Source organism: Lepisma saccharinum, chromosome 28 (assembly GCF_977018435.1).
Source record: "Lepisma saccharinum chromosome 28, izLepSacc3.1, whole genome shotgun sequence".
Lineage (NCBI taxonomy): Eukaryota > Metazoa > Arthropoda > Insecta > Zygentoma > Lepismatidae > Lepisma > Lepisma saccharinum.
In genome coordinates this window covers 6,167,983-6,181,756 of record NC_139256.1, presented here as the reverse complement: position 1 = coordinate 6,181,756, position 13,774 = coordinate 6,167,983, and the positions used below count along the sequence as shown (strand labels likewise).

The 13,774-nt window shown below is 38.6% G+C and overlaps 1 protein-coding gene across 2 annotated transcripts in view; it reads right to left on the bottom strand.

The window, feature by feature from the left end:
* The window catches only part of LOC145980669 ((Lyso)-N-acylphosphatidylethanolamine lipase-like), a 63,432-nt gene extending 58,408 nt beyond the window's left edge, over positions 1 to 5,024 (bottom strand). Inside the window, exon 1 of one of the 2 annotated variants that reach the window (XM_083113724.1) lies at positions 4,898 to 5,024. Coding sequence is in view for 1 of the 2 variants with exons in the window: in XM_083113723.1 (XP_082969849.1) it covers positions 4,819 to 4,859 (41 nt within the window). In the remaining variant the exon portion in view is untranslated. Of the gene's footprint in view, positions 1 to 4,818 lie in introns of both variants that reach the window. The other variant, XM_083113723.1, reaches the window with a different exon arrangement.
* Positions 5,025 to 13,774: the final 8,750 nt, after the last annotated feature.

Sequence of the window (13,774 nt, the reverse complement as noted above, 5' to 3'; positions counted from 1 at the left end):
GAAACAGTGTTTTTTGAGGGGGCATCACTATTTTGTATGAAAATATGTGTCCTTTGCCCCTCCCTGGAAAAAAATACCTTGCTTGCCCCTCCCTGGAAAGAATCCTGCGGACGTCCATGCTAACACCCCACACAATTTTTATAAAAGGACAAATTTATGGTCATTTTGGCTCTAAGTATACCTTTTCACACACATAAACACAAACTTACACCCCTCAATAAAAAAAAAAATCTGAATAAACCTTTGCTCAACCCCCGAGTCGGCTTTCCCTCTTTTCGTTGCATGTTAATTCTATTGATAGTTAACCTTCAGCGACCCAGTTTACTAGATATAGTCTGCTCTATACATATACATTTACTTATACACACACGCCAGAACATTCATTTGATTTTTAAAACAAATTTATTTCCGAAAACAAGGAAGAAGTGCGAATTCCTATGCCGTTGCTGGCCTTTGAGATGTCCCGTGGCTGACATCATCCGTGGAGGTTCAAGAATGGTTCCGAACTTTTCCGAACGCCAGACTGCACCTCACACTGTAAGTTCCGATTGCATCATCAGATTCTCACCCTTCTCACCCTTTCCTACAGGGACTTCTGCTTGTCTGGCAACACTGAAAAATTGAACACCAAGTCGAAGCTTCCCTCCCCACACTACCTCCCCGTTCACCCCCGAACCTCACCCCGCACTGGCAGTCTTCTCAGCTCCCAACTGTAGTCTCACAAGAAAACAACACAAGAATGGAAAGAAGGAAAAGTACATCTCAATCCTAAAAGGGGAGCAAATAAACCCGTCCAAGTATGAGGAGTCGGGATGAAAAACCTTAAAGGAGAGGATAATTGACGGCAACGCCTATAACAAAATGGCCAACATCGCCAGGCGTCACGAAACGAAGTGTACGTTTAGTATACCATGTAAGTAAGACAAGACACAAGTATGTGAGTAAGTAAGTACAACGATTGTAAGTAAATATAACGATTGATTACCATAAGTATGTAAATAACTCACTACAATAAAATACGTTAAATAAGGATCCTTAAAATAAAAGAAAGCTGGTGTAAGACATTTCCCTCTACAGCTCGAGAAATAGAAAGAACATTAGAATAACACTTGACAAAAAAGAAAAGAAATGGTATAAAAACAAGAAAAACCATTATCCCAGAAGGGTGCGGCTGGAGGATACTCAGCCTCACATGACGCTTGTGAAGGGTAACACAATCAAAGTTGAACTGCCCGGAGTTCTGAAAGGAGTTGGCAGCCGTAACCACTCGACCGGAAGGGTGTTGGCAGGGGGTGGGATATCGCTCTTAGAATGGGAGGGATATCACGCGGAACATTCGAGCGAAGGAAATGGGTGGTAACCAATTAGAGAAAAATAACGAGCTACGCGATGCTCTCGAATTGGCGCTATCAGCGGGCACTTCCTGTATACCAAGAGCGAGTGGTGAGGAAGGAGATAAGCATTTCCTACCGCAACATAAGCATTAGCAAGCAGCTTTTCAGCTTCAAGAATGAAGAAATTTTTGCCTTCGTCAATTCAGACAACCATACAATATATTACTTCACATAAAATAAACAATACCCAAGGGGGAAAAAAAGACAAAACAGGGGAAGAAAGGGGATTTCATATTTTCAACACATATGGGATGCTGAAAAAAAAGTATGTAGCAACTCAACATTTGCTGGAAGTTCCTAAGGGGGAAAAAATTAGGAAGGGACTGAGTTCGATGTCTGAACGAACTCCTATGGTTTCCTAGCCCAGGGTACTGAGATCGGTCCTCCGTTGGAAAACAGAGAAAAATGCACCTCCACCAACTGTAACGGTTACGGGGCCCTGCCCCAAGCACTACCGTTAGGGTTTATGTAACTCAGATGTCTGGGCGTAGAGCTGAAAGAGAATGCATTATTATCTAGGTAGAGATTTAATCCTGAATAGGAGAAGCTGTAAGGTGTAGACATAATCAGGCGCATAAGTAATGATTAACAATAACAAGGTTTATTATAGAAAACGGATGTGGCTGATGTATGAAGAATATCCCAACCTATGTGTTAAGGGAAAGGAGCTGAAAAGAAACAAGGGTAGATTAGCGATACTTAGTAAACTTGAAGTGAAGATCCTTGTCCATCTTCTAAGTGCCTGAAGACAGCCTGGACTTGGCTGGGTGGATAGCTATCTTGGGTCGGAGACTGGACAGCGCATCCGGCCGTAATTCAGATCTGCTGGTCGACTACCACACCTCTAGTCTTGTGACTAGGGCTTATGTACTTCGGGTGTGGTCGAAACAACCTTAGGCAGGGTTATTTCTGTTGCGTCGTGTCACTGTCAGGAAGTGCAGAAGGTCAGGGGGATATGGACAGAGGTCTGACTGTCCTTGCATCGTGTCATCGGTCATTCGCATGTGGTGTCCTCACATGTGGGGCTCTCCGCACGTGGAGTAACTGATCGTATCTGGTTCCTAGAAACCTTCTCAGTAACCGCAGCTTTCCTGTTGTTTCTGACCTTACTTCACCAAAGGGTAGCAAGTGCATGTGGACTGAAGACAGGCGAGATAAGATCGATCCACAGCGCTTCGAGTGCTTCCTGTTGAAAACCGCACCCAAATCCAAGTTTACAGAAGGTCATGAACGTGTGGAAACTTGCACGATACAATGTCAATGGTTTGTGGGGCTACCCGTGGATGGTTTTTGGCGCTAACAAACAATTTTTCATCAAAATGTACAATTTCCAGACGTGACCCCCAGTTTTTTACAACAGATTCGTGATTAGGAGGACAAAATTAGCTAGTACACCGAAAATTAACGAAATTGGAGACTTTCTCTATATTGTAAATTCTTACCGGCAAACGTAGCTAAAATTGGTAAAAATTTACTATCCTTCGGACACCTCTAATTTTTTCGTTTCGTCAATTTTTGACATTCGTACTTACGTATCTGCTTCGCGGAACATTCCTGAAGGTGTATCAACGTTGTTTTGATGAAATTTGAACTACGTTTCCTAACCTAACAGAACTAATATAACCACACGCCAATGGTTCGTGTGGCTAGCACCAATGGTTCGCAATTATTTCCAATATCTAGATCCTGATACTAACATGACACCAAATTTTAACTATGTTTCCTAACCTAACACAACTAACCTATCCACGTGCCAATGGTTCCTGGGGCTAGCTATTCTCCGTCGGAGAATTAATTTTCAACGAACAACATGAATTTCAGATATGAAACATCCCACATCACACAAAACACCTTCCCGATGTTCGACAATGCTACAGGAACTTATTACGGTAAGTAGTTTCTTCTGTAAAAATAAATAAATGTGTCCGAAGGATAGTAAACAGGTACCAGATATTTTTCTTCAAAAATACATCAATTCCCGGTCAAATAGATTCCACGATGGAAGAAAATACCTCCACGAACTTTGAAAATGCTACAGAAACTCATTTCCGTAAGCAGTTTCTTGAGTAAAAATGAAGAAATTCATTCGGCGGAGATCGCACTGTTAACAAAATCACTCTCCACAAAATATGCTGTAAGTAATCACTATGGCGGTGAAGTATGTGTACAGACATGAATAGAAATGGAACCATATGCCTATATACATCAGAACTTGGGCCTCACATAGTGCATCCTCAACACAAACAGCGATGGGCAATTTGCCTTATATAATTTTGTGGGTATAATTTAACAATACAGGGAATTTCTCCAATTTGTTTGAATTTTCGGTTACTTACTAATTTGGGTCTCCTAATCACGAATCTGCACTTAAAATTTGGCGCTCACGTATAAATTTGGCGCTTATTTGGGGGCAGGTGAATCCGGCCACTTTCTAACATGCCCTTAACAGGGAGTCTATAGATATAGGCGGGGCCGCGATAGCGGTTGGGGGCGGTAGGTCGATTACCCCAGGGGCGGAGCCCGGAACCGGCGGGAAATTCGAAAATCGACGGTGTGGAAATAAGAACTTAATTTCGATTATTTTGCTATTTCCACGTGTGAGCGCCAAATTTTGACTGCAGATTCGTGATTAGGGGGCCAAAATTAGTGAGTATGCCGAATTTCAAACAAAATGGAGAAATTCCCTGTATTGTAAAATCGCTCCATTTTGTGTAGCTGACAGTTCAAGAGAGGAAGAGAAAAGTGGAAATACTTAATAGGTAAATTTCTCGTCAAAATTCAATGAACGATGCGAGAAAACACTTCCCCGAACTTCCACAAGAAACTGCATTCGATACGTAATTTCTCCTGTAAATTTGAAGAAATCCGTTTGTCCGATACGAGAAATTTACCGTAGTTTCTTGTGTAAAATTGAGGAAATGTGTCTCCGATGTATGTAACTGTTACCAATACTTCTAACGCTATTTAGTTGAAACTTATCTTGGGACTAATGTACGTACGAAATTGTCCAGTCATTGGAGTATGGGCTCACACATGCTTCGTTATAGGTTGTCCACCTTATCACATCGAAAGTATGTGCTATTTGTATAATCATATGCACAATTTCTGTCCACATAACTGGAACGGGGGTTATCTAGTGCGCTAAGCGATTTAAAATGACAGATAAACCACCAGCGCGAAGGTTTTTCATAAGTGTTCTCTATTTACGTTCATATAGTATATTAAATGACTGTGTATGGTAGACACAAGCTAATTTTTAAAATATGTTTCATTCCTTAATATTACTCCACACAACATTTAATACTATGTACCTATTCTTTGTAATATTATCGTTTATTATCCAATACTAGATAGAAATGGCGATTCACACACTGAAGAATAAGTGCTGCGAAAGTAATAAGAACACAAAGTTCGGTAAATATACCTTTCGTTTTCCACATTACAATCTGCCATTGATCCTGTCATTCCAACTACTACATGTATCTATCACAGGAATTACTCACTACGTTAAACCTCCAACTTCCAAACTCCGTCTTATAATGCTCGATACACAACAACACAGATTACTAAACTGCACAGTTATTACGTTCGTTGCGTAACATATTCATCAGAATCTTCTTGTCACCAAGCTCCTAATGGCCCATAGCGTAGCAGACGATGGGTCTTACTTATCGCACAGCACTTTAGCAACCTTGTGTTCTGACGTCACGTGAGAAAGCTTTTTAATTTTAGGCTAGATGCCTACATTGTTATGTTAGGCTAGCTAGGTTTAGTTCTCTTAGCCTAAATAATATTTTTTCATTATATTTATGCTAATGGAACCTAATTGACCTCGTACGCATTCGTAATCTGACGTCAGGACACAAAGTAGCAAAACTGTTGTGCGACAAGAAAGACCCAGCAGACGATGTTAGGTTGGGTGTGCGAAAGATCTCACGAATTGTCCTTGACAGGGGAAAGAATACGAACGATTGTAAGGGGGGAGGGGGTTTGCGGGACGAAAAAAATGACCATTTTAGGAACAACTAATGTTCGAAACTTTCAGGCACTTTGAAAATCTCGAATTCTATTCAGCATTTTTCCGTCAAGTGACTGATTTTACATTTCTGAAAAAAAATTAATAAACAAAATTTTAAAAAATAGAAAAAAAACTGCTATTTCAAGAAATTTCAAGTGCTTATGATGTAAACAAACATCGATAAATAAATGTGATAATTTGCAATTCGCTGACTGCTTGGGATCGCGAGAACCGAACCATACCGAACAGCTGTGTGCATTGGCCGCCATCTTGGAATCAGTGGCGTGTCCAAGAGAGTTTGGTAGGAGTTATAACCGGACCACTTTGGCACAGTTTTCTCGAGAGAATGTCACACACACCAGTGACGTGCACTGAGGAGTAGCTAGTCTAGCAGAGATACATCAATCAATCTCACGTCCCTAATTATTTTCAAATCACAATATGTATTATCTTGAAGCCTCAGTTCATATGCAACATTTCTTTCCATGCGCTTCTCGTCCCTCAATGTGATCAGCTGGCAAGGCTGAATACCCTAGCTGGCTCTTCTTCCGCCTTACCAGATCCAGGTATAGACAGCCGCCCGAAGGGAAAGGGAAGATTTCTGCCTCTATCTCCCTTGCCCCCCGCTCCCATGGTTGAAAGCCCGTGGTTTCAGGTCCCTCAGTCTATCTCCCATAGGACAGATAGGGGATAGGTTTCCCTTCGATTCCTTTGTAAATCCTCTAAAGAACTCAGGGGAAAATTTTCTACAGTACTTATGTTCTCTGTATTTACACAACCTTTTAAACGTTGTACAATATGTACATATGTTTTATTTGTATATGAATGGGAACATACTTGTATTATGTACAGACAAAAATGTTATGGTTTATTTTCTTTTTTTCAAATATGGAATATATAATGATTAAATAACAAATATTTGCTCACGCTCTCTCTCGCTCTCGTTTTAGTAGTGTTTTATTTAAATATACTAATAATTTGGCCTTTAATAAAAAATGGGAAAGCTAAACAGTCATAAATACCGATGTATTAATTTGGGCAAGAAAACGAGCGTTCTAATTGTTGTTGTTGGTTTGGTTTATTTTGCTTCGCATTTCTGCCATATTTGGTTATAGCGAAAATGAGGATGAGGATGATATAATAAAATTGATGAAGGGACTTCACAAAGAACAATGCAGGCCGGTATTCGAACCCGTGACAAGCGCATTCTGTGTTGCACTCTGCAGTGAATAATTAAATAATTTGGAATGTAAAATGTATTCCAAAACTAAAAAAGCCAAATGAATATTGTTGAAGAAACTACAAAAAAGTGTGTTTTGTTACCTGTTTATCCCCTCTAATATATTTAATTTTTGCCACCTTCCATCACTTTTTCTAGCTGTATAGATTTAATTGCTATAAGTAGCTAATGAGCTTATGGAAGTCACGACGGACAATCATAAACAGAGAACTCTGGACTCCTGATTTCACAGTGCCCTGCAGATGCACTGGAAGGAAATTATTTGTATTTTCTTTTTCCTTTCTTTAGCGTTGCTTTTCCATCATCACTTTACCTAATTTCTGCCATGACGATGAACGTTGATTAAACGGATGAAAAGTGGTTACAAAGGAACACTCATGCACGGGCCAGGGCTCGAGACCGGATCCTTCAGTAACGAGATCGTGGGAAATCAAGCAATACAGTTTTTTTGGAAAAACGTTAATTGTATGCAAATATGATGTTTCAAAAATCCAATTGAAATTTACATACCACTGAGTAAATACGCAGTTTGCTTTACCGATACCCACGTATCTGAATAGTTAGAGCTTTCCACTCATCTTTGTTGTCGGCCTACCTCCGTGGGGGGGGGGGAGTGCAAGTGGCCCCGGATCGGTACCAGGTGGACACACATAGTAGTTTGGATCCCACTTTAAACTGTGGGTCCAGTCGCAATTAGCTTTTGTGTACATAAAATGGACTTAAACATAAAATCAACCAACCGCGGGGTAGTGGTTATCACTGCATGCTATGACACCAGGAGTTCCAGGTTCGAACCCTGACCTCGGCATGGGTGTTTTTTGCGTTTGTCTCTTCATTAATTGTATTGTACCATCTTCGTGATTAACCAAATGTGATGCTAAGTAGCATAAATCAAATCATTGATTGATTGTTTAATTTGGTTTGTTTTACTTCGCTTTTCCTACACTTTTACCTAATCGTCAAGATGGTACGATAAAATTGGTGAAGGGACAAACACAAATAACACCCATGCCCAGGTCGGGGTTCGAACCCGGGATCTCTGGCTTAATAGTCAAATCAACATGTTTTGGATTTTTGAAAGTGGGTGGGATTAACACGTGCTTCTTTCCAGAAGTCCTTCCTCATTTTGCAATCCTTTCCTTTCTTTGACGTTCTATTTTTAGGAATACTGGGCCCTAAATGGGGGAGGGGGATTATGACCCACACCAACCTCCCTTGGGCATGCCACTGATTGCTACCCCAAGTGTAGACATCACCGCACATCACTGACACACACACTCCCTTTCGAAAATCCTGGACTCGTAAATGCTTGGAGTCTGTATTTGTTAACATAAAGAGTATGGATGCAACAAATGTGTAACAAATGGAAAATTCATCCACCAGAAATAAGCTGGCAAACGAGCCAAAACAATAGAGTGCAATGTAATGGAGTCAACTCCATTATGAAATTAAATGTTTTAAACACATTCACCTTACCTGTCATATTGCATGAACGCAACGTACCAAATATCTCCAATATATTAGTTTTGTTCGGGATAAATGCATCCTCAAGCCACTGAGGATGCATGGCACGCACAAAGCATGGCTATATAATTATAAAACATGATGATATCCCAAAGAACCAAAACAGTTGGAGCAACATAAACAGAATACATTCAACAATATCAATATCCTTGAGACTGTCAAGAAATAGAGAGAAAGAGTCTAGCACAAAGACGGTAACACGACACTGAAAAAAACTAATATTTTTCCTAAACATTAATGTTTTTCTGTAACTGATATTAATGCTCCAAATCACAGAATGTATTAGAATTTGTCAATTAGTGAACAAAAATAGGAGAATCCTCTTCACATCAGAAGAATTGCTAGATTTTTTGTCAAAAATTTCGATTGTGCTGGAAGTAATATTGTTTCTGTAACATTTTGTCAATTAGAATTTCATTCGGTAGTAAAAATAATGCCACAAGTACTTGTGTTTGTTTTTCCAAAATACAGTTACATAAACATAAGAAAATAAGTAGAATAATTTATGAAATTCTATTAAACAGAATTTATTTTACTGTAACTTGTTGCTATTTGCAATTGACTTACATAAATACATGGGTTGTTGCAATACACCACTAAGAACTATCAAGAGGGTGAAATTTCATTTCAGCCACAATAAATTATGATAAATTCAAACTGAAGCAATGTTTTTTGAGGGGACAACATTATTATGGGAGAAAATGTGCCTTTTTTGCCCCTCCCTGCAAAAAATCCTGCCGAAGTCCATGTTTAACTTTATCCTGAAATGTGTGCAAAACATGGACAGGTCATTAGTTACCACTGGCATTATTTTTACTACCAAATGAAATTCTAAGTGACAAAATGTTACAGAAACAATATCATGCCACGAGATATCAGATTTCATACATTTGAATACAGGGAAGAATTCATAACATTTGTGAGAGATATTTATACTACACAGGATGCCTAGTCCATCCTTCATTGCTCTACACATTTTGTTGCTTTCCAACAGAAATACCTTTCGAAAGTTCTAACGTTCCACTTTGTAGGCCAATGGCTTCTTTTTCTTGCAATAGGTGTGTTTCACCACTGCTGGATTGTGGCTTCGAGCAGCCATGATGGAGGTCAGCTCTTATGGAATTCATGCGGGCTGGCAGGAGATTTGAACCTTGTTTACGTTGTTATATTGTACAGTATTCCATGTTTCAAATGGAAGCTCACAATATTTTCTTGCACACGACAAACAAAATTGGCTGCAAACATGGCGGCTGTGTGCATCCTGATGTCACATGAAACTCACCTATAGGAGCACTAAGAATTTCTTGCTAGAGACTGTCCAGACTCAGGTCTTCTAGAGTAGTGAGTTAGTTTCTACATAGTACACCTCCTGTGTGTGCCAAATTATAAGGTTGTACACAAGTCTACGCTGGGAGAACCTAGCAACTGTCATCAGTAGGGCTCGGAAGGTGAGGAAAAATATTTTTTTTCCCCTAGTGTCCGAAGACGAGGCCCAACATAATATATGTTCATTTTGGGTCATTGTAGGCCAGAAAAAGGTGGGTTTTATTTGTCCTTTTTTGCCTTTTTTAGCCTTTTCTTTAGGCCTTAACGGCTTTTTTTTGCAACTTCACCTTCTTCTGTAACCCTAGTGTGGTTAGGCCAAATATGATTTTTCAAATTATGTTAATCTAAAAAATATATGTCTGAAAGAAGATGCATTTCATTCATACAGCGTTTTCGCACTGTGTGCTCCATACCACCAGAATTTTGTATTTTCTTTATTCATTAAATATGTAATTAAAACTGAAGTTATTAATTAATTTGGATCACATTTATACGTCCTTGTTTTCCGTTTTTAGGTCCTTTTTTGATATTTTTAGGTCTTTTTTTGACAATTTATAGGTCTTCAACTTCCGAGCCCTAGTCATCAGTGTTGAAAAGGACACACACCACTTTGCAGTAGCACTGACAGACCATTCCATACATACAAGTAAAACAGGCAGTAAAAGATCAGGCAAAACCAGAGGTTAGGTTGGTAGCTCAGTTGATAGAGCAATGGCACTATAGGCCAGAGATCCAGGTTTCAGTTCATTTTGAGCTGAAATTTCTACATAGTACATCATAATATTTCACATTCTTTGGCACTTTGGTACTGAGGACTAACAAGGGGGCTGGAAAGCTGTTTGAATTTTACGTGCGTGCCCAGCAAATGCAACTATGCTAGGAGTACTTTCCCTTTCATGATGTTTGAACATTTGTGCTTCTCATTCAATTAACTCAATTTCAAGCAAAATATTTTGACATTTTGCTGGGGTCAATGCAGGTTCAGAAAGTACAGTAGTTTTCTTCCAGTGGCATCAGACTGTTACTTTATAAGTACTTGTTCCATGATGACTTCCTGCAAATATTAAATATTGCCCAAAACCGAATTTAAGTGCTTGTGCTCAAGGCTATTAGTTTACCCAAAATGCATAACATATCAGGACATTAAGAGGGAACATGTGCACCTAACCCCCCAAAACTCATATTGACATGTTTCATTAGCCACATATCTAAAAAGAGTGCAAAGTAAAAACTCCAAATCGAGCACAGAAATGCTTATACCTTGATGATACATCAGTTTATTTCTGGTTTGTAATTACTAAAATAATAAAAAAAAATACTTGCAAAAGAGTTGAAATTGCTAATATTCATATAAATTCAAGTTTGAGAACAAACGCTTCAGCATTACAGATGTGCATATTTTGTGTTTCATGCCACATTTAGTACCACACACATTCAACATTCACATTTTGCTTTTTTGTACATCATGAAAATTTAGTTTTCCTAACAGTGATCTATCTAGGAGAAAAGGCAACTTTTTCTTTGCTATCACAGTTTGATCTCATGTATATTTACTTTGCATACACATGTTCTTTTATGGTTCAACTTCAGTTGGTGACAAAATATATTTCCCACTATTTTTTGCAATGCTCCTTATGACAAAAAATATTATATACCCTCTATATGAACACCTAGAATGAGTTGGAATACAATTTCAATGTGTCCTTGTGGATCTCCACCAGACACAATGTGAATAATGTATGGTTGTGGTACGTGTGGAAAACACACGTTGTGGGACTGACATTTTGGTTGGAATTTAATTTCAATGCTTTTCCAGAGTTCAGGCACATCTCTCTCTCTCTCGGCAGGGCTGCAATATGCCATGAAACAATCTGGAAATCATGTACAATGTCAAACTTTATTCACTTTTGCACCAGTGTGTGTGTGAAATACAGTTTGTATAAAATTAATGTCTTATTATCTTATTCATGTAAAGTTATGAGAATTTAGAAAATAAAAACTTCCACATTGATTATAATATAGTTCCAAAGAACAAATCATATTATCATTTACAAATATTCTGTAGTATTTAAGTTGTTACAATGCTGAAGTACAGTGGCATATTCTCCCATGTTACCTGGTTTACCACCGGCATACTGTAGCAACTTTTTTCATATACAGGGTGTACATGAAGTGTCTGACACATTTTAATTATTTACAAATCAGAAACTACTGAAGATACAAATTAAGTGGTGGCAATGATAAGATAGATAAACTCAAAAAGTTATTTTGTCCTGTATCAGTACACTTCTATGTGTCGCATGGAGAATGTCAAGACGATAGTCAATTTTTTCACACGTTCGGGTCAGTGTGTAGACATCCACAGTCGCTACTGAGTTGTTTATTCTGGCTTTCAGTTCATATGTTCATCACTTTTGCCTCATAAAAAATTCTTTCATATATCCCCAAAGAAAAAAAGTTCAATGGGGTTTTGTCGGGTGTCGGATGATCTAGTGGACCAAGGAATCTGACCACCCCGTCACATTCATCTTCCCGTCAAGCGTTCGTTCAACACACGACGAACAATGCTGACGAATCTTACAAAAGTGAAAATAAAGCCACAATAACCAATGCAATATCTACTGTGGATGTTGACATGCTGACCCGAACGTGTGAAAAAATCTACTATCATCTTGGCATTCTCCGTGCGACAAAATGAACACACACCGAACTGTACTGATACAAGACATAAAACGTATTGAGTTTATCTATCTGTCATTGCCACCAGTTTATTTGTATCTTCAATAGTTGATTTATTAATAATTAAAATGTGTCAGACACTTTGTGTACACCCTGTACATAGAAATTGCCGCAAAATTTGAAGTTGTTGGACTTCTTGTTTTTGTTTTGTTTTACTTGCATGCCTCCATTGGGGTTTTATTTCTATTGTATCTAATTAATATGTAATAAATATATACAATAACAATTGTTGTCATAAACCAGGTCAAATTTTCAGAATACGCCAATGCTCGTGTATTAGTACTGGTTTGAAGTGGTCTCTCCTCAGCACCAATATACTGCCTTTCCTGGAAGTTGTGTCTAAATACGAGGGTTGGCCAACTGTTTTTTCTTCTTGAGAATGCGAAACCGGCACAAAAATCAGAAATATAAAAATGGAAGAGAACAGTGAATGGTACCATGGAATGTATGAACAATGCAGATCATGATGTGTATCAGGTTGGTTGGTTGATTTAGTGTTTTAAGTCCACTTTATGCACAGTAAGGCTAATTGGGACTGGACCTACAGTTTAAAGTGGAATCCGAACCACTATGTGCCTCCACCGGGTATCGAAACCTGGACCCCTTGATTACAAGGTGACGACGCTACCACTGCGCCATCGGGGAGGCCCTTGTGTATCAGGTGTAGGCTACAGAAGCGAGCAAAACATCTTTAAAGATAGAAAGTTAAAAAGCATAGGAGCCTTACAGGAACAAAAGAGGACATTATTTCCCACAGTTTCCACCAGCTCGCTGTAGCATTCGCTGGCATTTCTCTCCTGAAGAAGAGGCGACTTTGATGCACGAAATCTGTTTATACTGTGGAACAATGGTTGACTCAACAATCAATTACCACTGACCTCTGTACGATAACTGTTCATCACATTGCCATCTAGTGACATGTTAACATACTACAGATGCCACATTCTATGGGAAATACAATCATATTGTGGTACAGTCGTTTAACTTTAAGAAGAAATATAGTGCATTACTTATGTCCCAGCCCTCGTATGTGTGCTCAAGATGGCAGTTACAGTACAAAGTTGCAACAGTCTAGCAAACAAGGACATCAGGACACCGGAACTGCCACCCATGGTAATCCAACTGATATGAATTATTTGGACACAACTTTTAAAAAAGGCAGTACCAAATGACATTTGAAGACTTTGAAGTGGGAACGTCATGTTCTATTCACATTATCAAACCTCAAAATGCTTTGTATATGTATCCAACCTCTTGGACAATTAGTACATAATTCTGTGAATACTTCTGCATGTAAGATACTGCAGGCACACATTTATTTTAAATAATGCATATATGAAGCATAGCTAGGGAATACAATCAAATAAGCAACTAACCAAGAAAATATATAACCATTATAATAAGTAGAGATATTGATATATATAGATATATTTGAAAAGGCACTGACACTATTTAACAATATATCAACACAACAGTAATTTGTTCAAAAACAAACAATGCAATTCATAACAATATGAAAAACCAAATCTTCGC